Source organism: Perca fluviatilis, chromosome 9 (genome assembly GCF_010015445.1).
Source record: "Perca fluviatilis chromosome 9, GENO_Pfluv_1.0, whole genome shotgun sequence".
Taxonomy (NCBI): Eukaryota; Metazoa; Chordata; class Actinopteri; order Perciformes; family Percidae; genus Perca; species Perca fluviatilis.
The window spans coordinates 11,525,470-11,550,338 of NC_053120.1; the positions used below are offsets into that span (position 1 = coordinate 11,525,470).

The window sequence follows — 24,869 nt, forward strand, 5'->3', positions numbered from 1 at the left end:
ATGTCAACCATTCCGATGGCACATGAAGGCAGCAGCCAAGGAATCCTAATTGGAGGCAGATTTTCAGCGCGAGGGCGAGGAGTGGCTTCTTCAACTTCTGCTTCCCGAGACAACGGCGTCATCTTCCTCCCATATGGACGAGTGAGTAGTTTATTAGCTAAACAACAAGGCGAAATATTTTTTAAGAAGTTTTTAAGTCGCTGGAACTATTTTCTGAAGCTGATACCATGTTTGTGGTGTATTCGCGTACTTCAGTTTGAGGTAGGTGAAAGGATTGAAGTTACCTGAACAGTTTTTTTGTGTTCGTCTTGTTGTCGTGATACATTACCCAAATTACCAGTAACGTTAACGTTAGCTAACTGCCAAACGCGTAAAACGTTGGTTTATTTTGCTATTTTCGTACTCCATTTGTATTTATTTTATACTTACTAGACAACGTCTCTTTGCTTCATTAATGTTGTCTGCCGTTTAGTCAGACAGCGAGCATGTGATGGCATGTTCATAGTAAACTGACTCGTTACCAGTCTAGTATGTTTTTTCCTAAACCGTCATCATCATGATGCTTGTGTCATCATGAGACTCCACTAGCTAGGCTATACGTAGTTTGACTAACAGCTTTCCTATTTTCCTTCACAACAACAGGATATGACTACTTTTAGGACACAACAATGGTAATTAATTGCAGTTATTAACGTTAAATATGCTCTCTTTCCAATAACAGAGTATCTTTTCTACACGTTTACACTGTATTATTAATTCTCATTTCACTTCTTCATGAAGCACACTTAACTAATCTAGACTGGCTGTGATTGCGGAGTAGCCTACTGTGATGGTGTTGCAGCTCCGTTTATCATTTAACTTTGCCTGACCTCTTTTACCACGCAGGGTTAAGGTTGAGTCTCTAATGATGGTTTCTTCTAAATGACTCATTCTTCAAAATAAAATATGGTTTTCACTTTAGAGAGCATCCCTTATTTGGACAGGGATTAGTTGGCTGTATTACATATTGAAGTGGTTATGGTTTATCTCTAGCATATGTGACTAAATGACTGTTACTCAGAGCAAAGAGCTGTTTTATACTGTTTCATATTTGCAGTACTTTTCGTACACATAATCATTCTTATGCTAAGAACTAAAGTAAAAAAGAAAGTCAAGTAACAGCATTTATATTCATTGCAGGTGTTGGTAAAGAAACTAAAGATTCAAAGAACTAAAGAACACTCTGCACATTGATTCTGTGCCAACTCTGTGTGGTGGAGGGAAAAAACAGCTTCATTTAGGATTTTGAACTTTAATGGCTAACATACACAAACTGCTGTCGTGGTTCTGTCAGTGCGACGTTAATGGAGCTCTGTAGAAATTGTAAATGGCAACTAATTGCTCTCACTGCAATTACAAAAGCACTTCCAGCAATTCAGAGATCTACTCTAGGGATAGTTAAAGTAAACAGATGATTTTAACATTACATTTACACAAATTAAGATGTGTATAGGCTCGATAAAATTAAAAGTGAAAGGGCAAGTATTTGGTACTTTCTGTTGCTGTTTTGTTTAACATGGCCATACATCTCAGTTCCTGGTGAATTTGGACTTCAGTGTTTGTTGATATTGATTGAGCTATTGTACATCGTGAGAGGCAGTGACGATGAACTGTGAAAATGTAACTGCAAAGTTTGTCCCTGTGTTGTTGATATTCCATTTGTTTAAGAATATTTTTCAGTGCAATCTGCAGCTTTTTACTGTGCATTTAATGGGGGATTAGAAAGGTGCTAGTATTTTTGGATAGCTTATGCTGCTTTTCTTTTTCTTTACTTTGATAGCTACAACCCACGATTCAAACACAACTGGAAAAAATAATGTAAAACATGCAGACAGGTCACAAAGGGAAGTTACTGTTTGACAAATATTACAAAGAGCTAAGGTGACTTTGAACATGATGTGATTGTTGCCAGACATTGTGGTCGCTGCATCCAAAACCGCTGCACCATTGGGATTTTTGCGCAGTTGCCTACATTGTCTTTGGATGATGCAATCAACATAAAATCACGCAGTCAGCTGGAGATCTTTGGGTGAAAACACTTCAGTCAGTGAATGAGGTCACAGGATAATGGGCTCATTCAGGCCAATAGGGAGGCAGACAAGTCCATCACAGCTCAATGCAATGGTATGTGCAGAACGATCTAAACAAAGAGCTCTAACTGAGCACATGATCGCCAAAATGGGAGGTGACGAAGAGTGGATGAAATGTCTGTGGTCTGTTGAAGTTTCTGTTGTGACATGCTCGTGGGAGTTTTGCACAAATAGGACAAATCCTTGACAAACTGGTGTTACCTAAGTATTGTTGCTGATCGTGAGCCTATTTTAAATGTAATACTAATACGGCAAAATAGCCACATATGAAGTTAACCCTCTGGCCAGCGGAGCTCAGCAGAATTAGGGATTAGGATATGCGTCATGTATTTAGATAGCTACACGAGTTTTTGTCATACAAGCATGACAAAATTACTGACAAATTATGTTATTTACACTTTACAATATATATTTTTTTTAATTACCTGAATTAGATTAAACATAAAACGTTTCATATTAATCAGTCACAGCAGTAAACATTCCACATTCCCCCGGTAGGGCTGGGATGATATGCTTTTGTCCCGATTCAATTCTGTCAAGATACATGGGTTTCGATTTGTATTGGGTTTTTCCTTCATTCCGATTCTGGAAGCATTGCAATTCGATAGTATTGAGTATTGCGATTGATAATGCACTTCTAGAGACAATATACAGTGTTTTCTTTATGGATTTTTTTTTTAGCAGTGGGGGCAGATCTGTCGAACCCCGTGTCCGGCCCTCCACCAAATGTTTTACTTATTAAACGGAACTGACACTTCGCTGCAACACAAACAAATATATTTATTCACCTCTATTCACACACAATGAGGCATATTTTCTGTATATGAACTGTATTTTTGAGGAACTGTACTACTTGCAAAATGAATTGAAACCATTCATAATGAAACTAATTGCATATTTGCGTCAGTGGCAAAGTTGGCAGCCTTGATGTGTGCATTTGATTTTTCTTGGCTTTTGGAAAAATAACTCCAAGGCTCAGTTATAGGGGAATTCAGAAAGAGGTGGCCCATTAATGCTGAGTAGATGGTCCTCCTGTGGCCTGTTCCTTAACACTAGAACGGCCAGGACGGTTATTTTGACCGTTTTTGAAATTTATATGTGTAATAACTTTGCTAAATAAAAAATAAATACAATCCTACTGGTACCTGACTTTTCCTAAAATAGTCTGTATTTTCATTTAAAATTGTTTTTATATACATTACACAAAAGGCAAAGAAAATACAATCACTTTTACCTATTTTGGCCATACACGGTCATATTGACCGCTCAGGTTTTCGCGGTTTTGTTTTTAATCTTTTGCATGGCTGAAGATGCATCTTGGTTGCTTAGTAATAATCATAGTCTCTGTCAGAGAAACGTAAAGCGGTCTCGAGTAACAAGTGTGGGCATCACCGATGGGCAGAAGGCAAAGCCAGAGTCGGTAACGTAGGCCTCGGCGTGAATGGACTCAGTTCTGAATCTGAAGAAAAGCACCGGGCGCTCACTCTGTGAAAGGCGCAGTACACGTCGATGGCCGGTAGCTGTCTACGTGTTCATATAACTTTATACATCCTACAACTGGCCGGAATCATTGCACACATCCTCTCCAAGGAGTGCACCAGCTGTAAAATGTCCCGGAGGAAGTTCATGCAGCAACTGGCAAAGTAGCTGAGAGCGGAGTTTATGGAGGAAAAAAGGGCAGCGGCGCACGGTCCGAGCAGCGCTGCGCACCGCAGCAGACACCAAAACGGAGGCAGTACCAGGTTAGGTTATAAATGTTCAAATAACGTACTTTTAATTGTTATTTGGCTGTGAATAATGTTGAATGAATTTCCCCCAATATTTTTCGGGATATGAAATAATAATTTACTATGATATGAATTATTGAAACACGTAGTAGGCTACTACTCAAAAGTATAAATCGTTAAAATGTACATGTCTGTGTTATTACGTTGTTCTAAAGATATCCTAAGACCATACATGCATTAATATCGTAATTGGGTATTTATCATGAGAGATTATAGAGTTTGGAACATGGCAGTTCTAGTAGTTCTGGAATTCTGGCACTTCCAGTATCTTAATGCAGTGTAACTACTTCAGCATGTAAATAATGCACCTAAAATACAAACGTAAGCAAGGGCGTTGAGCAATCGCTATTATATTGAATCATCAGCCAAGTACAATTTAGCTAGCAGGGGAAGGTGAAAATAAAAATGTGCAAGAACTATAGACTAATACAGGCGTAAATGAACTGACAACATAAGTTATACGACTTACAGTTCTCAAGGATGCACACGTGCCATCTCACCGGGTCCTCCGGACAGCCGGTCTCTTTTTTTTCTTTCTCCCTTTTCTCCGGCGTTGTGAAGCGCGTGTCCGCGCTATTCTCAGATATGCTCTCTAACAATCACTGCTGATAGACTGCTTTTTGTACATTTCTGATACCGTGGCGGGAGAAATATAACCATGGCGGACCGCCACTTGCCAATCAACATAGAGGAAACACTGAATATATCATGAGACTTTTCAAAACTAATTGTTTTCTAATAAGAATGCACATCACATTCAACAGTCAGTCTGTCTGACCTTTATTTAATTTGTAAAGAAGTATATGACGTTGTTCGGACAGACCTGCCCCCACTGCTAAAAAAAACAAATCCTAAAGGAAACACTGCTGCAAGTCTGGCGCAATGGATGTACCTTGCTGGGATAAAGCATTAGAGATGCGCCAGATGCCCCTCCCCTTCCGCTATCTATTTTACAGGGGCACCATTGCTGCATCCGGGACTTGGCACCGCCAAGGATGGTTGTGATTGTTTTAAACAAATGCACACAAGCCAGAGTGCTTTTCTCTATCCCAGAATAGATAAGTGGTGCAGGCAGACTTTGATTAGGTCTGGCAATGTGAGACTAGGCTGCAACAAGTACTTATTTTCATTATTGATTAGGCTGTCAATGGATTTCTTGATAATTTGGTCTACCAAATGAGAGTTTTATGAGAGTCAAAATGTTGAATTGAATTTACCAGACTATTAGTTTACATTTTAAAGTCAGTATTTCACTATAGGGGACTAAGACTAAAACTAGCAAATATGCACATTTTACAACCAGTGAATTTGATGTCTTTTTTTGCTCAAAAGGTTACTAAAATGATTAGCCTATTAATTATAAAATTATTGGAGTGGTTGCCAGTTAATTTTTGCTTGAGTGACTAATTGTTTCTGCTCTAGAACTGACAGCTTCTACAAAATGTCTGGCAATTAAAGCATCAATGAATATATTTAAACTGTAGGGCATTGCGGATTCAAGTGCTTTCCCATCTGCATCCGCTCAGAAGTACTTGATTGGTTTTGTTTGAATGAATGAAACAAGATGTTGCTGGTGCGAACACATGACGGTGTGTGTCAGTGAGTGTTTACTCTTGCTTCCCAGCTCCAGTTTCAAGATAAGAGGTGAGACAGAGGTAGTATGACGGCGGAATTCTTGTGTTGTCCACTGGAAACCAGCCTTTACCAATGACAAGTCATTGTCAGTTACTCTACAGATTCTTTCAAATACCCCTTCAGCTTGGCAGGTGACAGGGATCCATCATGTGGTTCAGTCTCTGGCTCTATTTAGGACTACCAGGCTGACTGTCATGTATGGCAGCGTTTCTCTGCACTATGCACTGGACAGGGGGCATTTACTACATGTCCGCCAGAGGTAGGCTGTATATTTAGTGTCATAATAACCTAAATATAGTATCTTTCTATGCTTTCTAAATTTAAAATGACTGCAAAATTATCTGTTTTCATTGCTTAGTATCTGAAGAAAGTTTACGGAATTTTTGCTCTTCATATATTGTGATAAACGCAGATAGCCTAAATACCTTGATTATAGATTAACCTCATAATATTTAAAATGGGATAGACTAGAGCTGAACCAATAAGTCAGTTAATTAGTTAGTCCATCAATTAAAAAAAAAAACTATTAGCAAGTAGTAGTTGAAATAACTCTTAGTCACAATTCTGTGGTTACAGCTAAGTAAATGCTGGTTAAATGTTTTATTGACCAATCAATTAATTGAGAAAATGTAAAGATTATTATTCTTCTATATTGCTGGTTTAGTGTTTTTTTTTTTTATTGTTTTTTTATGATTTTGTACATATCAAAAGGTAATATCCGACAATCCAATCTTCAAATATAATTCAATATTATATTATTGTATTAAGTTTCATTTACGTAACACCTGCCTATACTATAGGTAATTTTACAGATTTGTGTGTCCAGATTTGTGTGGGTATAGTAGCAACAGTGTTTTTTTGTTTAAGATAATTTTTTGGGGCTTTTTTTCCCCCTTTATTTCAGAGTGACAGTAGATAGACAAGAAAGGTGGGAGATAGATGGGGATAACACGCAGTTCGGATTCGAACCCGGGCCGCTTCAAAGGCCTCAGCCTACATAGGGCGCGCACTCTTACTGGGTGAGCTAGAGGCCGCCCCAGCAACAGTGTTTTCTGTGGCAGTAACATGACACCTTATTGGCTAACTGATGAAGGATGCTGAGTAGACTACAGGAGGTCCTTACTAACCACAATGTAAATATTTCATGGTACGACTGAAACAATTGTGAGAATATGCACCTAATTGCAGGCTTTTTTTTTTTTTTGCATCACCCTATTATAATGTTGGGTATTACATGCAAGCCTTGTCAAGTTGGTGCACCATCGGCACATTTTCCTCCGAATGGATTCCACTCTCCGTGTCAATAAGCTGCAGGCAAGCCTGTTACCTGTTACTGAATACAATCGGATAACCAGAGACTTGCAGTTCCAGCCTCAAGCACTAGCAGCAATATATCTTCCAGATAGGAAATGGCAGGAAGATGTTGCGTTTGTTTTAAAATGTTGGTGCCCACCTAAAAGCGACAAGGACAAACGGCACTAGAGCAGCTGCACTTAAGGTGACTGTGCTCAGAGTTGCTGTAAGAGAAAAGGCATTCAGAAAGCTTTATTATCAGATTTTACTAGTCTAAATGTAAACCTGCACAAAGTGGTTTCTTCCCAGTATTCACCCTTATTATGTAATGATTGAATGACTTTTGGTCAACTGAGGTGACAGCTGTCACATGGCTTGTTCCAGTTTCTCCCCCTAGAGGGCACATTGGTGCAGACTTCTTAGTTAATTCAGACAAGTGGATTTTTCTGGATCGGCTACAGCTGAGTTACTAAAGGCTTTGGAGGGATTGATGGGATTTGCTCCAAGAAATCATTGAGAATTGAATTGAGAACAGAAATCCAACAATGAATAGTCAATCTCATTAAAATGTATACTATCATACAAGTAAATAATTTTGAACGGGTCTATAGAATAATTCTCACCCACCCAGGCTGCCTGCTGCTGAATGCGTATTTCTTGGAGTGTTGAGTAAATAGCCTCAGGGTTCACTGGAGCAACTCACCGCTATAATTACCACTGAGATCTGGCCTAATTGGAAGTGACACTTACCATCAGGTGGCTTAGAGATGCAGGTTACCAATGGCTAAGTCGTAGAGAAATACGACAGTCAGCTAAACTTAGCAACCTAGCTGACCATTCTCTCTTGGTTCATTTCTCCTTGGTAACAACCTGGTGTTAATCTGTGTTGTCTTAAACAAAAGGTCTATCGCCCCGGCTCCTGACCGTTAAGGTTGATGTGAATGCTGAGCGGATTAAGTCCTTTTGTTTTGCTGTTACTACGGGTTAGCAGAGCACTCTGAGGGACAGCAGCAGATCCTTTTGGAGCCGCGTTTTCTTTTTATGAAATTGGGACACTGTGGCTGTCTACGTTATGTGTATGCACGTGAAGGAAGAGAAGATAAAGGGTGTTGCACTGAAAGAGCTGTGTTTGCTCCAGAGAGTGATCGGGAAACGTGAAATGTCCGTCGTGTCAAACTGTCTTAAGTGCATTAGGATGGGTAGAGGCAACAGGTAGGTGGGCCTGCACATTGGTATGTCATTTTTGCATTGACTAAGGTAATGAATTGCTCTGTCAACATAGATGACGTTTTCTTAGTTTTTTAGCTCTAATAATACTCATGGCAGATTCAGCCGTAGGTTTCCCAATGTGACTGGGTAAACTATCAAAGAAAATCATAGAAATATCTTTAGGCACCAGGACCAACAATATATTTTTAATAGTGTAGAGCTATAAAACATTCTTTTCTAATATACGTTTCTGAAGTCTCTGCATCAACTCTCACTTCTTAATGAAGGTCCCTGCTGTCAAGCCAAGATTAAATGATTATGTTGCCACGAAGCTGTGTTTAAGTAGTACCAGTGAAGGGAGATGGGGAAACTTTGATTTGTAATATGCAAATTATATGAAGCCACACATTTCTCAATCATTAATACAGTAAGTAGACAGGATAATAAATAACTGAGTCCTGCATCAAATGCAACAGAATTTGTCTAATTTGCTGGGAGTGGCAGACCTTAACCCTAACCGAAGCAATGAATTTGAACTTTTAAAATGCCATATTTTCCCTCTGGGCTCACCAAAACGGACGTAAAAGCATATTAACCATTCACTGCACGTGATCGCTAGTAAACATATTACATCTTTGATGTCATTTTTCAGTTTTCAAGAATCTGTTTAGGAATCTGAATCGTTTTAAAAGTACCGGTTCGGCATCGGAATCATAAAAATCCAAACGATACCCATCCCTACTCAAAAGTCAACATGGAAGGGGAGTACTCCCACATCCCTTTTAAGCTAGCTGCCTAACCTCTACTCGTTTTAATTGGACAAGAGATAAACTTGTGATTATTCAAATGAATATTGATACTGGCAAATGTAATTTGTTTTAATGTGATCTGCATTTAAAACTAAATTATATCTTTAATTTCTGTAGAAGAAGGATTGAATTCAGTTTGTAAACATTACCTCTTTCTAGGTCTGAATCAATACAAAGAAGTAGAGTGTTTGGTCCAAATTTAGATTCAGTCAACTGGAATAGGAATTAAATTCAGCTTTTGAAATCTTGTCTTGGCACTACATCCCGTAAATGCTGGATGTCGTGTGCACTCATGCATGACTGGATTTATTTTACAATCCTATGACATATTCACTTTTATTTTTTTTATTTTATGTTGTCATTACTGGTAGTCTGATGTTGACAAAAATTGATGATCTTGTTTCTTAGAAAGGGTGTGGAGGCTATAAAATGATAGTCCTTACCACATACACATGCATTTACTTTGTGTTCATGGTTAAATGCAAGGCACATATTTTTCACTTCAGGTTAATTTGGGAGTTTTTAGGCTCATGCCAGACAGGAAATGCTCTGTCCTATTTTGGATTTAAAGTCCATGTCTGTGGCTTCACATGGTCTAGTCTTCTCTCTGCTTAACATTTGCTGTTTCTGAAGTCAGTTTATCATTAATTCATCGATGGAACATACATTAACAAAGATTTTGATAAATGTGTTACTTTTTCAGTAATTTGTCAGGCAAAAATTACAAACATTAAACTTTAAAATGTGATACCATTCTTTTACATTATTTAAAATGGAATGACTTTGTGGTTTGGACTATTGATGGGACAAATCAAGCAATTTGAGGATGTCACTTTTGGAGAAAGGTTTCTATATTTTCTGACATTTTATAGACTTAAAATTTCAACATTAATATGAGTTCCCCCAGCCTGCCTATGGTCCCGCCAGTGGCTAGAAATGGTGATAGTTGTAAACCGTGCCCTGGGTATCCTGCTCTGCCTTTGAGAAAAGCTCAGATGGGCCAATCTGGAATCTCCTCCTTATGAGGTCATAAGGAGCAACGTTACCTCCCCTTTCTCTGCTTTGCCCGCCCAGAGAACTTGGCCCGCCCATGAGAGAGAGAGACATCATGGCTTTCAAACAAGCAAAGTGGCAGTTGGTCAAGGACACCTCCCTTGAATTTGTTGACTCACAGAAAGATGATAATATTTGATTAATCGATTTTATTTTTTATTTTTTTATAATTTTTTTTTCGAGCAAAAATTGTGAAAAAATGCCCAACATTCTCTAGTTTCACCTTCTCAAATGTGAATTTTTATTATGTTCTCTGTTCGATATAATTTTAAACTCAATATATTTGGTTGGACAATTGGTCAGACAAAACAAGACATTTGAAGAGGTCCCCTTGGACTGAACTAAAAGATGAATCAATTAAACGTAATAATTATTGGCAGATCATTATCAATACTGAATACAACTGTTAGTTTCTGCCCTTTTTAAGAAGTCTAGTTCATTTTGACATTGCAGTCAATTATCGTATTCAAGCTGTTTTGTCTCAGATATTGCATCTATGTCAAGAGTAACAAATGCAGCAAGCCCTTCCTCTGAGTGCACTAATGTAAAGTGGGGGATATAATTTAGCTCCCCATATAGTTATTTCAACAATATCATGACTTTTGGACACTTCTCACATAGATCCCACTTCCCTGCAGGATGGAGTCATCATGTCTGGACCTGGCTCTGGAAGGTGAGCGGCTCTGCAAGGCTGGTGAGTATCGTGTCGGCGTGTCCTTCTTTGAGTCTGCCATCCAGGTTGGAACAGAGGACCTTCAAATCCTTAGTGCCATCTACAGCCAGCTGGGCAATGCCTACTTTCACCTGCAAGAGTACAACAAAGCCCTAGAGTACCATCGGCATGATCTCACACTTACTAGGTAAACAGTTTCATTGAGAAATACCTGTGTTTTTGCTGGAATGATTTTTAACTGGGGTTAGTGACCGTGCATACTAGTTTTTTGCAGGTCCAAGGCAAATTATTTAGGATTAAACTCTAACAATATATTCTGAACAAAGGCTAAAACTTTTTTAATCACAGTCTTCCTCTCCATGATTACATTTCTAGACTCTCGACTCCAATGTATTGTTGCTTGCAGCTGTACATTATTTTCTTGCGTCTTGTGTTTTTGTACTCATACACTTCTGTAATCCACTAAACGTGTGTGTGTGTGTGTGTGTGTGTGTGTGTGTGTGTGTGTGTGTGTGTGTGTGTGTGTGTGTGTGTGTGTGTGTGTGTGTGTGTGTGTGTGTGTGTGTGTGTGTGTGTGTGTGTGTGTGTGTGTGTGTGTGTGTGTGTGTGTGTGTGTTCGTGTGTGTGTGTGTGTGTGTGTGTGTGTGTGTTTTCTCCTCCTCTAAAATCCCAGAACTATTGGAGATGAACTTGGTGAGGCAAAGGCCAGTGGCAACCTTGGGAACACATTAAAGCTTTTAGGGCGGTATGATGAAGCAGTGGTTTGTTGCCAAAGACATTTGGAAATCACCAGAGCCATGTATGACAAGGTGGGTCATATTTCTGTGATATTTAAGAACTACAACAAGAGTTATTTAGTTATATGGTAGGCGAAGCATCCCTTTAGTCCCTTTATCTTAACAAACTGATAATGGATGACTTTTTACCATTCAAAGTTTATAATTGTAATTCTAAATTTCAGTCACTGACTAGAAGGGCTTACTTTGATTAGAATAAATGGATCCAATTTTGTTTTCAATGGTACCACATGACTTGCTTTGCAGCCACGGAACGTTTTTTGGTATGCACGACAACTGCGAAGCGTTGGCGTACCAACATCTAGAATAGTTTGCCAGCCCACATGCAAAAAAAAGCAGGTCTGGTGTGAGTGTATTTTAAGTATATAATTACAGCACTGGTCACTCTGGTTTCCGTCTGTGAAAATCTGGTGTGCGTGCTGTAGGTTGGGCAGGCTCGAGCGCTGTATAATTTCGGGAACGTTTACCATGCCAAGGGCAAAAGCATCTGCTGGACTGGAGCCGAGCCAGGAGAGTTCCCAGAGGAGGCCCGGATAGCCCTGAGGAAAGCTGCACAGTACTATGAGTGAGTTGGTTTTACTAAACCTATATTTGTTGTTTTGCATTTATTTTGAAAGCCCTGAGGAATGTTACAAGTGACTTGATTGTTAAATTGCCAATACCTCACAGGTTTGTTCCCCACAATAACCTTGTTAGCTTTTTTTGGCCCAACTCGCATGGGATTACAAGGAAACGGCTGTTTTACAAAACCTGCATTTTACAGTAATGCATAAACAAAACAAGAGAAAACAAAAATTACATTATAAATAATTCTATGTTCTTTCAAATATTTATGTGGACAAATTCCAAATGAACTATACACTGAAAAGAAAAGTGCTGTTTCCCATCTCTCAGGCTTTCCTCAAGTAACTGGCTAATTTAAGATGTGAACAGCCAACTCAGTCTTTGTGCATCATCCATATTTAAAAAAAGCAATATTTGTTTATATCTTACTAAACCGTATTTTGCAGTTCCCAGTAAAAACAAATCTTCTTTCCTTCATACATACCATCCAGTTTCAACAGTAAGTGGTAACATACTAGCTCTCAGCATGGCAAATAAAGATCTGTTCTTTTTAAATAAACTATGTACAACATAATTCTCAGTACCATATTCATATTTTATCATCAGCCCACTGCTCTACATTGTATCCGTGTACCCTCAAGTAAGATGGAGAGGTGGTTATTTTTTGTAAATTTGCCACCCACAAATGTAGATTTAAAATGTAGCATAGTCTAAGCTGGTCAGCTGCTGTGTAACATTTTCAACAAAATGGTTGTCTCTTAAGCACACCTTGGCTGCCTCAACTTTTACTTTTTTGCATTGATAATATGCGTTGATAAAGTTATTCTCCTTCTTGTCCAGTCATTTAGTCTGTAGGTAAAATCTCTGTAGGAGAAAGGGTGAAACAAAAGGAAAAGGTTATTTTTGTTGCGAGGGCTCGCTGGGTGTTGTCCTGACAAATCCTCCTGACACAAATGTTTTTTTGTTTAGTTTTTTCATGAAAACTAAAAAAAAGTATGTGTACCTTTTAAAGGGATACTTCACCGATTTAGCATTCAGCTTTGTATCAGTAGAAACCCGATAGTATTTCTGAATGAGCGTGCCTCCCTCCCTCATGTCCCCCTGAGACGAGAGATCTCTGCATTTGGGGCCTGGAAAAAATCTTCCGATGACGTAAAATGACGATTTTTGCGTCATCGGAAGATTTTTGGGCCAGAGGCAAGGACTACAGCCAGTAGTAGGATCTACTTCCTTATGTTTTCAACACGCCCACAGGGGGTTGGACTGCCGAGTCTGGCCGAGGTATTCCGAATGAAAACAACTGTCAGCCATCTTGAATCTTCGCTAAACAGGCTCTCGGTTTTCAGCAGAAAACATTTACAACAATTATCTGCATTTAAACTACCGGACGTGTTTATCACCGGGATACATCGGTACAGATCGGAGAATATGCAGGAAACGTTATTACAGACGCAATACTCGGACACTACGCTGAAGCCGCCTGCACGGAGACCAGCGGTGTCGCTCAATGCCGCTAGCCGGCTAGGGGACATCCTCATCGGCTAGGTGGAAAGCTAACGCTAGCTGTCCACCTGTCCCAGCCATCCTGCTTGCAAGTGTCTGCTCATTAAACAACAAGCTGGACTACATCCTCCTTCAACGAAACTCCCAACGTGATTTCAGTGACTGCTGTGTTTTTGTTGTTGTGGAAACATGCCTGAACAACAGTGTAACGAACGGGACTATCCAGCTACCAGGCTGCTCGCCCGCCCGTGGAGGTGGGCTGTGTTAAACGGACTGGTGTAGAAATAAAATCCAACTAGCTACTGCTAACTGCTGGTGGAGCTTGTGACTGTTAAATGCCGACCATTCGACATTCCACGCTAATTCACGCCTGTGTTTATACTCTGTGTTTAGCTACACCAATGCTAGTATGCGTTAGCTGAACTTTACGGATCCTGCTTGCAAGTGTCCGCTCATTTAGACCACAAACTGGACTACATCCAACTTCAACGAAACTCCCAACGTGAGTTCAGAGACTGCTGTGTTTTTGTTGTTGTGGAAACATGCCTGAATAGTGTACCGGACTGTCCAGCTACCAGGCCTGCTAGCCCTCCGAGCTAGAGATGCTCTGTCGCCAGGTAAAAGAGGTGGGCTGTGTTAACACCGAGTGGCGCAGAAATGTGGTGATTTGTATCCATTTAACTGCTAACTGCTGGTGGGGTTTGTGACTGCTAAATGCCGACCATTCTACATTGCACGCTAATTCACGGCTGTGTTTATGCTCGGTGTTTACAGCCCACCAAGCGCTAATGCTAGTATGCGTTAGCTGAACTTTACGGAGCCTATAAAGTGTGTGTACTAAATGTAGCCTGTTTCGTATGTCGTTTTTATATAATGTCGTTGAGTCACGATGAAACGTTGTTTCATGTATATGGTTGAAATAAAACACGCTTGAGTTGAGTTGAATGCCTCGGTCTGTCTGTGAAGCGGTAGGCGTGGCTTGGGAGTGGACTCAAAGCAACGAAGCAGGTGCATTCTGGGATTTGGTGTTTTTCATCCATATAAGACCAAAACACATTTTCTGGCTTTTCTCGGCCTAGAAGGCACCAATTAAATTTTTTTTTTCACATTTCTACTACATAAGTGACCCAATTTAAAGATGTATTCAGCTTTCCAGCGGTGAAATATTCCTTTAACGTATGTGTTTCTTTGGTGTTTTTTTTTTTTAAATTTTTTTACAAAGAGCAAACCTGTGCCTGGTGAAGGAGTTAGGTGATCGGGCAGCCCAGGGTCGCACCCATGGTAACCTTGGCAACACTTACTATCTGCTGGGTGACTTTGACGCTGCAGCAGCTGCACACGAAAAGGTAGGTGGTAAACATGTAGAGCTTCAGTGTCTGCTTCACATCACCTGCTTCAAACTGTCTGTCTTCTCTGTATTTTTAAGTACCTTTTTCATAGACAAGTGACAACTTAATTTGATATTGGACACATTCGTTGAGAAGATGTCTGACCTCATGATCATGGAAGCTGCGTTCGTCTTGATTACCTCAAAATGTTCCCGGTTAATCCTGACCTGAGTAATGTGCACCCTACTGTTTGTCCTGTTTGGCAGCGGCTGCTCATCGCTAAAGAGTTTGGGGATAAGTCTGCTGAGAGGAGGGCCCACTGTAACCTTGGCAATGCTCACATTTTCCTCAGCCAGTTTGAAGTGGCGGCTGGTCATTACAAGTGAGTAAACAAGTGAGGCTAGAGGACTTTCTCACCTCGTGATGGGTCATTTGCATATAGTTATGTATGTCATCATCATACTTGGAAACGAAACAAGTATGCTGATGATGATTTTCATTTAAGCACAGTCCTGATCCTAAAATACTTTTTCTTCTTTGTACTGTAAAAGTTTAAGTGACAGACGCAAGACCATGTAATTTTACTTAAGAATACACAACAATAAATCAATTAGATGAGGAAAAATCTGATTACACATGGTAAAAATATGTTCATCAAATCAGCTGAGAATAAGTCTTGTTTTCAACACTTTATATCTCCCCTTTTCAGCATTTATTAGATTAGATTGCAATCTGCAGCGTTGCAGCTGCCGTACCATACAGAGATGCAGTTTGTGAGTATGCTCTCAGTGATAGAGCGGTAGAAGTCTGATAGAATTCTAGGACATAGGTATGCTTTCTTAAGGGTCCGTAGAAAGTTAAGGCGCTGACGTGCCTTCTTCACCAGACTAGAGGAGTTGAGAAACCAAGAAAGATTTTCTGTGATGTGGACCCCAAGGAACTTAAAGCTAGACACACATTCCACCTTGGCACCGCTGATGTGGAGGGGGGTGTGTGCCTTGCTCTTGGTTCTTCTGAATTCCACAGTGATCTCCTTGGTCTTCTGCGAACTTGATTATGGCATTGGAGCCATAAACAGGGGTGCAGTCGGGAGAGGGAGTAGAGCAGAGGCTCAACACACAGCCCTGCAGCACGCCAGTGTTCAGGGTGATAGTGGAGGAAGAGAGACCTCCTATTTTAAGTAAATTTAAGTTGGTGAGGAAGTCCATAATCCAGTTGCAGAGTGAGTTGCTGATGCCAAGCTGGCTGAGCTTGGAGATCAGCTTGGAAGGGATCACAGTGTTGAATGCTGAACTGAAGTCAATGAACAGCATTCTAACATATGTACTGGGACTGTCCAGGTGGGTGAGTGCCAGGTGGAGAGCTGTGGAGATGGCATCCTCTGTTGATCTGTTGCGTCTGTAGACAAATTGGTACGGGTCTATTGCAGTGGGCAGACATGAATTCAGTTGTGAGAGGACCAGCCTCTCAAAACATTTAGCAATGTTGGGTGTCAGTGCAACCGGGCGGAAATCGTTCAGTTCCTTGGCTGTGGAGTGTTTAGGCACCGGAACAATGGTGGATTATTATTATTATTATTATTATTATAAGCAGTATATAAACAATAATTAAATGTTGTAAGTGTTAATGTATTTATCAGCAACTATAACTCCTCCGGTCAACATTCATAAGCGGAGGCTGCTGTATGAATGTCAAATGAATGACAGTAAAACAGTTAAAATGAAATATGTCTCCATAATGGAAGTTATATTTCTGACAAATACTGTAATTAATATACACCTCATAATGTCCTTAAATATGCTTACATCTACACCAGTGTGTTATAAACCTTTTTAATAAAAAGTTTGTCTACCACTTATTAATGCTAAATAGGCGGACTTGAAGTAAATAATTTACTGTTTTGGTAACCACCACAGACATGTACACAGATACGTAGTTGTTTAGCAGCAGTAGTTAATTCAATTCAAATGTTTTTTTTAATATCGTACTGCAGCATGTTCTTGACACAGAGGCCCTTGGAAAATTTCAACAAGGAAAGAAAAGAAAGTAGCAGATAACTATCATTCTCCTGCTCCCACCCTAGACATTCTTTGACCGTCTTCCTCCTCTTCTGTTTCGCCCCCAGGAGAACTCTGCAGCTGGCCAGGCTTTTGAAGGACAAAGCAGTGGAGGCCCAGGCCTGTTACAGTCTAGGCAACACCTACACACTACTGCAGGACTATGACAGAGCCATTGATTACCATCTCAAACATCTGGTCATTGCTCAGGACCTCAATGACAGGTCTCTGCCATAAAGCCATTTGTTGTCCGCTTTCTGGCAAACTGTCTTTGAAGTATAATGAGCATGTACAGTTTCTCTGTGGGTGGCCCGTGAACTAATTACCTGCCAGAAGTTGGTGGTGTTGCTGCCAACACCCATGAAGCTACAGTAAATGGCAGAAACAAAAAACAGACAAGCAAAAAGTGACAAGCAAACAGCATTTGGGACTTGCAATGGGATTTAATGTCATTAACACATAATGGCAGATCCACATGAACATCAGCAAGACATAGACTTTCTATTTACGGATTACAAATTGTATTCTGTTTTATAAAACATGACAATCCTTTTATAGATTACATTTAAAACAACTCATCCTTGACTATGTTTTCAGGTAGACACATGTTTAGCTTTTTAATGTTTTAACCTTTTTTTGCTTGACCTTACAGATAAAGTCAGTGTGTGTAGGCTTAGTCGCATACAAGGAATACAATTGGATGTAATGGGAGGAACAGAGAGAGAGAGAGAGTTCTTCAAAGTCTGATAATTGGTTTTGAAAATGTCTATTTACTCATACAAATATTCTTCCTATAAGTAGAACCTAAGGTATTGTTGTATACAATAGATTTTCTTTTTGTACACTGTGAAATGTGTACGCAGGCGTGAGATTGATTTAACGATAAATAATTGTTGAATCCTAACTGTTGTTGCGAAATCAGCATGCGCTCATGTTAGGATCAGGTTTTTGTGATTGTGCTGTATGATAGTTTGATGAATGCCCTTCCCATTCTTGCGTACTCTCAGCTGAAGTTGCTCAGCCTGTTTCCCTTTGTGTCTCACTGCAGGGTGGGTGAAGGACGAGCATACTGGAGTCTAGGAAATGCTCACACTGCCCTGGGGAATCATCAGCAAGCAATGTACTTTGCTGAGAAACATCTGGAAATTGCCAAAGAGGTGACTGTTTACTATATACCTCCTCCCTCAGAGTGCAATCAGTCGCTGCCATCAGGCCACACACCCCTCTACTGGTTGTATGGGGAACAGCAGGAAATAATAGCTTCTTTTGTATGCAGCATGTGTATGGATGCATTCATTGAGGATTGTTATGGACATACAAACTGCAAAGCCAGAATAAAAATGAATCCTACTTAGCAATACTATGTTTTGTCTTTGATTTGTCACATGCTCCTATTAAGCTTTGGTTACATTAACTTTGATGTTGCAGACGGGAGACAAAAGCGGTGAGATGACAGCCACGATGAACTTGTCAGACCTACGGCTGGTCGTAGGCCTGAAGTCCAACTCCAACATCCACCCCAACATCTTCCGCAACACCAACACTAACAGCTCTGCTCTCCCAGCAGGCTACCAGGGTTACCCCAGCCTCCAAGGTAAATCTGTAAATCTCTGAAGGACTGTCATTTTCAGGAAGTTTTGACGAATCCATTTTGGAACATGTAGCAATATGCAGTTACACTTGTGAATCTGTGTAATTGCATTTTAAGCAACATGACAGAACACACACTTATATTACCTTCATGCACACATTTCAAGATGTAAATTCCTGTCCTATGGAAAATCTATTCTTCATAAAAGGCCGCATTACATTGCGATGCTTCGTTGAAGTTACCTTGTGTTTTTTACCTCCAGCAATGGTATATATCCACTCACGTGCACACGGATGATATGGTACACAGTCCTACCAATGGTTTTCACTATTTCACTGACCTACAGGTAGCCGTAACGCACCAATAAAACACAGCAATGTGCCAACAGAGGCAGGAAAGAGAGACTGCAAACTCTGCTTTGCTAATTTTGAGGAAAGAAATGTATTCAACATCACTGTTGTCTAGTAGTTGCGAAAGTGTGGTATAAATATTAAAACATGTGGCCACACTGTTGAACTTCAGTATTTTTGTTTCAGGGGTCAAGTCTCAACCAAGGATAAGAGACAGTGCAGAGACTGGACTGATTCCAAGTCCTGACAAAACTCAAACTGGGGATTCATCGGCTCATCCAGTATGTGTGAAATGTGAAAGTACTTTACAAGGCACAAACACTTAAGATGTGAAGTACTGTATGTAATGTTTTTTTTTTTTTTGGTCTGAAATGCATTGCAAATCAGGGGGAGTGGAAGTTACTCTGATTTCAAAACCTTTTAAATGGTTTAAACTTTTCAAGTTTGCATACACATACTCAACATTCCCAATTTGTATTTGACATTGTAAGCACTACTCTGGTTGTCATTAACATTAAAGTAATAATTTTCTTACTTTAGATCATTTATGAGGCAAATTATATGGTTAATTGTTTTCGACTTAACTGCTGTTGTGACTAAGAAAATGCCAAATGATTGATGCTCATTTAAGGTGATGGTCTTAATTTTCAAAATGCAAGATTAATTAAATCAGCTATGTGCTCTGGCTCTAGGAACATGTAGTCCAAATTAAACAGAAACTTGTGTTTTTGTCATGTAAAAAACCTTTCCCCAAGAACCCGTTCACCAAACACCCTACAGTGTTTAACATGGGTAAAACTAGCTAGTAAAAGTAGTTCAGACCTAACATGAATCTACCAGCGATGTTCAATGACCAATCTGTTTGCACTTTTAATGTACAGGACTGGGGAGAGGATGTATTCCCCGGGTCGTCAAAAAACAACACGATCAAGGCTTCTACTAAGCTCTTCCTCTTCCAACGGCTGAAAAGCAAGAAGCAGAAGAACAAGCATGAGCCTTCAGCTCCTGAGCAGGAGGCACCATTGTCTCCTAAGGTAATTCTAAATACACTAGATTGTCCTGCTCACTCATAACGTCCCTGGGACCCACAAGATTGGCAATGATGATTCACCCTCAAGAAAATGTTAAAAGTGAAACATGTATCCTATGACAGCCCCTCTACCAATGATTTTCTAACCCCATACAGTATGAGGACTTCAGGAGGAAATGTTTTGTTTCTGACTCATGTTCCAAAAAATAGTCAGATTCCAGTTTGGGTGAAAGGAAAAAGTCAAGCGAAGTCAATTTCAAAATATAGTTTTCTATCAAATGAAAACCTTTTTGTATTACAAACTATATAGTGTAGTCGAGGACTTTATGCCCTCTGCGTCCACACACACAGGAATGCAGCTGTATCTAAAAGCGCTGCTATGCCCAAGAACAAACTTCCTTTTACAAACTCTACAGAATAGTTCAGCTTTCACTTTTTACCCCTTTGAAAACGTTTTTGAAGAATCTGAATACATTTTGTCAGTTGACAGATTAACTAATTGTTTTATCCCTAAACAATTGCTTCTTTAACAGGAGAGTTAAGAAGTAGGAAGGGATGCGGCGTGTCCATGCTGTTTACCCTTTCTTTCTGGTGTTTAGCCTGTCGGCTGTCCTGATCGATTATCTGAAGCCCTTTTCCAATGTTATGGAGTCTATTTGTATTTATTATTTATTTATTTTTTAACACCGTAGCCAGGATCACGGGACACCATTGGAGAGGATGGCTTTTTCGACCTCCTCTCTCGTTTCCAGGGCAACAGGATGGACGACCAAAGGTGCTCCCTACTGTATGACCAGAGCCATCTCACGGTTCATTCCTCTCCCTCCTCCACCCCACCTGTAGCTGAAAGTAAATGTGAGTCCGCCCCTTGTGTTCCCATCTGTGTTCACACCATATGGAATAGTACATTCTCTGGCTTATTGTCTGACTACTCATTCTAGGAGAAGTACAAGTGGAAATTTGTGCTTGATGGTCCTTTCTTATTCCACCACGTTTGTCCCTTATTAATGACAAGCCAATTACTCGTCATATTCAGTCTGCTGTGGTGAGCAGTCAGTTTTGCTCTTATATGGTGTGAATGCATCATTTCCACAAATGTGTCCTTTACATATGAAATGTTGTGGAATCCTTTGTTTGTTTCAAAGATGACTTAAAGTGATACACCACCCAAAATCTGATGAGTATCTAACACTCAAAAGAGATTTTGGTTTGAGTGTTACTTTAATTTCATAGAATAACTGTAACCCATGAGTATCTCAACCCTTCTCAAACTCTTTTCATCCTCTGTTTCCTGTGTTTACCTCCTACATATCCTGAAATGCTGGGTAGAGGAGTAAAACGCACAACACAAGTGTAATACACTTACAGTACATTGTTGTTACAAATCACACACAGCTCATAAGGATCTCTGTTTCTAGCTATTTTGGAGTGCGAAACACCGTTTCAGGATCCTGGTCATTTCCTGGAGCTGCTGGCCAGCTCCCAGGCCCGTCGTCTGGACGACCAACGAGTCAGCCTGAGCCATTTTCCTGGCTTACGTCTCAACACCTCCAACCCGCCTCGTACACCCTCCACCTCCAGCACAGATCAAGTCCCCCCACAAGGTAACAACATACTGCCCATTTCTGTCATCTACCTCCGTGCTACTACTCACATCGTGACTAATACTAATTTCTCCTCCCAGCCCCGATCTCCAGTACAGATACCTCTCACACACCCTCCCTCTACAGTCGCCTCGAGGCAAGCGCTGAGCAGCCCGACGGGGACGATGTTTTCTTTGATATTCTAGTAAAGTGCCAGGTGAGAAAAATAAATCCTGTATATTGCTTGCTGCCCAAGCATACACTATAGTATTACTTTATTTTACCTCTGTAATTTTTTAACAATTTGCTAATACATTTCAAGAAGCTTTCTGGAAAGAACTACATAGTCTGTTACTAATTACGGGGAGAAAGCGCTTAATATTCATTTATTAATAGAAACTTTATTCTACATGTTTTAATTGTATGCTTCTCTATGGACGGGTTTAACATTTGTGCATGTTGATATGACCTGCTGTGCAAAGAGTGAAAGACTCTAGGTTACACTAGCTATTATTTAGATCCAAGTCCCTATTTTTCCCCATAATTAGTACCACATGACTAGGTTCTTTCCAGGAAACATCTTGGCAATTACTGGAAAATGTAATAAATCTCAAATAAAGCTTGACCTATATGCTTTTCAGGCACATTTTTAAAAAGTCATTGTTACTATTTTCGATGGTGTTCAATACAGTTGTAGTTATATTTCAGTTTACAGAGTAGACAAGGTTCTTGAAGGGTTCAATTAAAGGCAATTTGTAAATTTCAGAGATGCATACATGGATGCTCGTGCAAAACTGTAAATTGCTCTTGATAAGCATCAGCTAATGTGACTGAGCTGTCTCTCGTCAATGTTTTTAGGGCTCCCGACTGAACGACCAGAGGTGTGCTGCTCCACCTTCTAAAACCAAAGGACCAACTGTTCCGGATGAGGATTTCTTCAGTCTCATCATGCGTTCCCAATCCAACAGGATGGAGGAGCAGCGAGTCCTGCCGCCCCCTGGCGTCACCCAATCCAAACCAGACTGACTCCATTACCCCTCCCACACCAAAGGATCAACCAGGGTTGACTTTGTGCTTGAAAGGATTAGCCTGCGTTGACCGACTCGGCTTCGCGACCCAGGTCAAGACGTGGGTCGGACACGGGTCGATTTCAATGTGAATTGCACAAGACCAGGGTCACTAACAAAGGGGTGGGACAAATGATGTAATTGGTTGAAAACGGGAGGCACAGTCGTCAAGGTCGCTGCACACTTGGCGAATAATTTTTATTTTTTTTGTCTCACTTGAACTGAGAGCATCTGTCTCCACAAAATCATCTGTAGAGTGTTTGATGGTTATTTATTTGTGCTTTAGAACGTAATCGCTGTGGAACAACCTCCTATTCACGGGTCCATTCCGCTCTCTAGTCGACCGAGCTGCAGTTCAACCTGCAGGCTCCACTCACTTTCATTCCTGCCTTTTTGTATTGTCCTGACAACGTTCCTGCAAGACTACAAGGGACACTATTGGGAAACATCTCAAACAGTACTGGTCATTGTGACTGTAAAATGGGAAATTTTAGGTTTTTTAAGACTTGTTTTTAGATAGCCAACAGTGTCTCTGGGTTGCCACCTTGTTTTTGGCGCCCCCTGCTGCCTGTTTTAATCAGAGCGCTCTGCACCAGTGACGTCTGCCTACTCTGGAGGCTTGCATCAAGCCACTCACACAAACTGTGGATTGTGGTTTTTCAAGTAGTTTGTACTGTATCCAAGGACATAAGCCAAACCAAAGGGATTTCTGCTTTATAATGATGGACAAAGAGACACGTGAACCTATCTCAAGCAATTAAGCAAACTGGAACATTGCACGGCTTGTTCTGCCTATTTCTGATATTTCAGCAAGTCTTTAAGAGTGGAACATCTCTGTTTGAATTGATCTCAGACCTCTCCAACAATAACTCAAATGACAAATCCTCTCTGGGGAAATAAAGGTCTACTGCTACTACTGCAGTGGTGGCTAGTGGAGCCAATTATAGCATCTGTTCCCCGATATTGCTTTCGAAAGACTTAAAGTATGTCAGTTTTATATTGTTAAGGGTTGTATAGAGTTGTTATTGCCATGAATTGAAATGGCCATTTTCTTTGTAACACGATTTTACAGGGGATTAACTGTAGTGTGAGGGGAAAAAAAAAAAAAGTTGTTAGATTTTGTATTGAACCTTCTGACAATGGAGAAATAAAATCTCACGATTTTACATTACAACTTATTTATTTAACCTTGTTCATTATCTTCAGTGTACAACATGGGGATCCTTCCAAAGGACATGTTTTGGAAAATTCCAAATGTCACTTTGTTTCATCTAGACATCAATATAAATAAGTGTATTTACAAAGTGCTCTCTGCATCATAGAGACCAGACTTCATCTGTCTTGAATTCCTTTTGTTTCTTACCTTCCAGTTTGGTCTTTTCAGTACTTAAAAACTGCTCCTTCACATTAAATCAAATCACCTGAGTAAAACTTGGATGTTAATGAAAAAAAAAGCTTTTCAAGACTCCCCTACTAAATATAACAGTATAAAGTGCACATTAATTGGAAGGTTACAGTTTATACGGTAAAGCCTTTCCATATTTCCACATTAGTGGCCTTGCTATGCCTCAGATGTCAGCGTCTCATGCTTTCTGCACCTGAAAGGAGAAAATGGCTCCGCTTAGATTCTTTTGGAGATGGTATGTCTAGCAACTACATAGAATATATCAGTTAGCATTGGCCAGTGTGAGCTGCATTTGACCTACCTTTTGATGCAGCAGTTCAAGAAGCAGCTGGCCTCGTCGAGTCTGTACACCCCAGAGTTAGGCAGATCTTTACACAACGACAGGAATTTTTGCAGCTCTGATGTTGGAGTTGCACTTTGCTGCTGCTGCTCAATGAGTGGCAAAAAGTGACAGTTAACATCGTGCGCCACACAGTTTGCTTAACTGCAAATAAAACATTACTCTTCTCTGAATAACCAGCATATCCTTCAAAGCTAGGTGGGTAAAATAATGGCAAATGCCAGAAAAGGGGTAAACCCCATCACCTTGATGGTGTCGTAGGTGTCAGTGATGATTGTGATGAAAAGGCTGAGGATCATGTAGATGAAGAGTGAGACAAAGGTATAGAGGTAGACCCTGCTGAAGATCCACACCAGGCTGCTCTTCTGCTGCATGTTCTTAAAGGTGGAAAACATGTCGTCTCCGTTGATCAGGGAGAATAGACACTCTGACACTGTGTTCAAGGTCCGGAACTAAAACAAAAGAGCAAAGAGAAGAAGGTCATCAGATCTTTTACTTAAAAGTAACAGTACTGCAGTTTAGAAATTTATTAAAGGAAAGTGAAAGTACTAACTATGCAAACTGCCCATTTCAGAATAATGTTATATTAGTGGAATATAATTATTGATGCATTAATGTGTCCCCTTAATGTTGCAGCTGGCAAAGGTGGAGCTAATTTTAACAAAT

The 24,869-nt window shown here is 40.2% G+C and overlaps 2 protein-coding genes across 9 annotated transcripts in view; one reads left to right on the forward strand and one right to left on the reverse strand.

Moving 5' to 3' along the window:
* Positions 1-23,629, forward strand: LOC120566036 (G-protein-signaling modulator 2-like). 7 transcript variants are annotated; one of them, XM_039812239.1, is made up of 15 exons: positions 1-261; positions 10,537-10,775; positions 11,262-11,397; positions 11,811-11,950; positions 14,675-14,798; positions 15,047-15,162; positions 16,906-17,061; positions 17,886-17,994; positions 18,266-18,431; positions 18,965-19,059; positions 19,660-19,812; positions 20,501-20,663; positions 21,227-21,412; positions 21,493-21,608; positions 22,250-23,629. In XM_039812239.1, exons 1-15 carry the CDS (start codon positions 1-3, stop codon positions 22,415-22,417), a joined length of 2,328 nt encoding a protein of 775 aa, XP_039668173.1. In that variant the 3' UTR covers positions 22,418-23,629. The 7 variants fall into 7 exon arrangements, with proteins under 7 accessions (XP_039668173.1, XP_039668174.1, XP_039668179.1 ...); XM_039812240.1 differs by having other exon boundaries at positions 9-141; XM_039812245.1 differs by having other exon boundaries at positions 9-261; positions 20,501-20,583; positions 22,250-22,386.
* Positions 23,620-24,869, reverse strand: part of mcoln3b (mucolipin TRP cation channel 3b) — a 7,539-nt gene continuing 6,289 nt past the window's right edge. For both annotated transcript variants that reach the window (XM_039812246.1, XM_039812247.1), the window contains exons 12-14: positions 24,449-24,655; positions 24,165-24,289; positions 23,620-24,056 (exon numbers count right to left, since the gene is read on the reverse strand). In XM_039812246.1, coding sequence (XP_039668180.1) covers positions 24,020-24,056; positions 24,165-24,289; positions 24,449-24,655 — 369 coding nt within the window. In that variant the 3' untranslated portion in view covers positions 23,620-24,019. The remainder of the gene's footprint in view (positions 24,057-24,164; positions 24,290-24,448; positions 24,656-24,869) is intronic.

Coding starts and splice junctions, on each gene's coding strand:
- LOC120566036 (XM_039812239.1), top strand. CDS start 1: ATGTCAACCATTCCGATGGCACATGAAGGCAGCAGCCAAGGAATCCTA. Junction 15,163..16,905: donor GTGGCGGCTGGTCATTACAA/GTGAGTAAACAA, acceptor TTTCGCCCCCAG/GAGAACTCTGCAGCTGGCCA. Junction 17,062..17,885: donor GCTCAGGACCTCAATGACAG/GTCTCTGCCATA, acceptor GTCTCACTGCAG/GGTGGGTGAAGGACGAGCAT.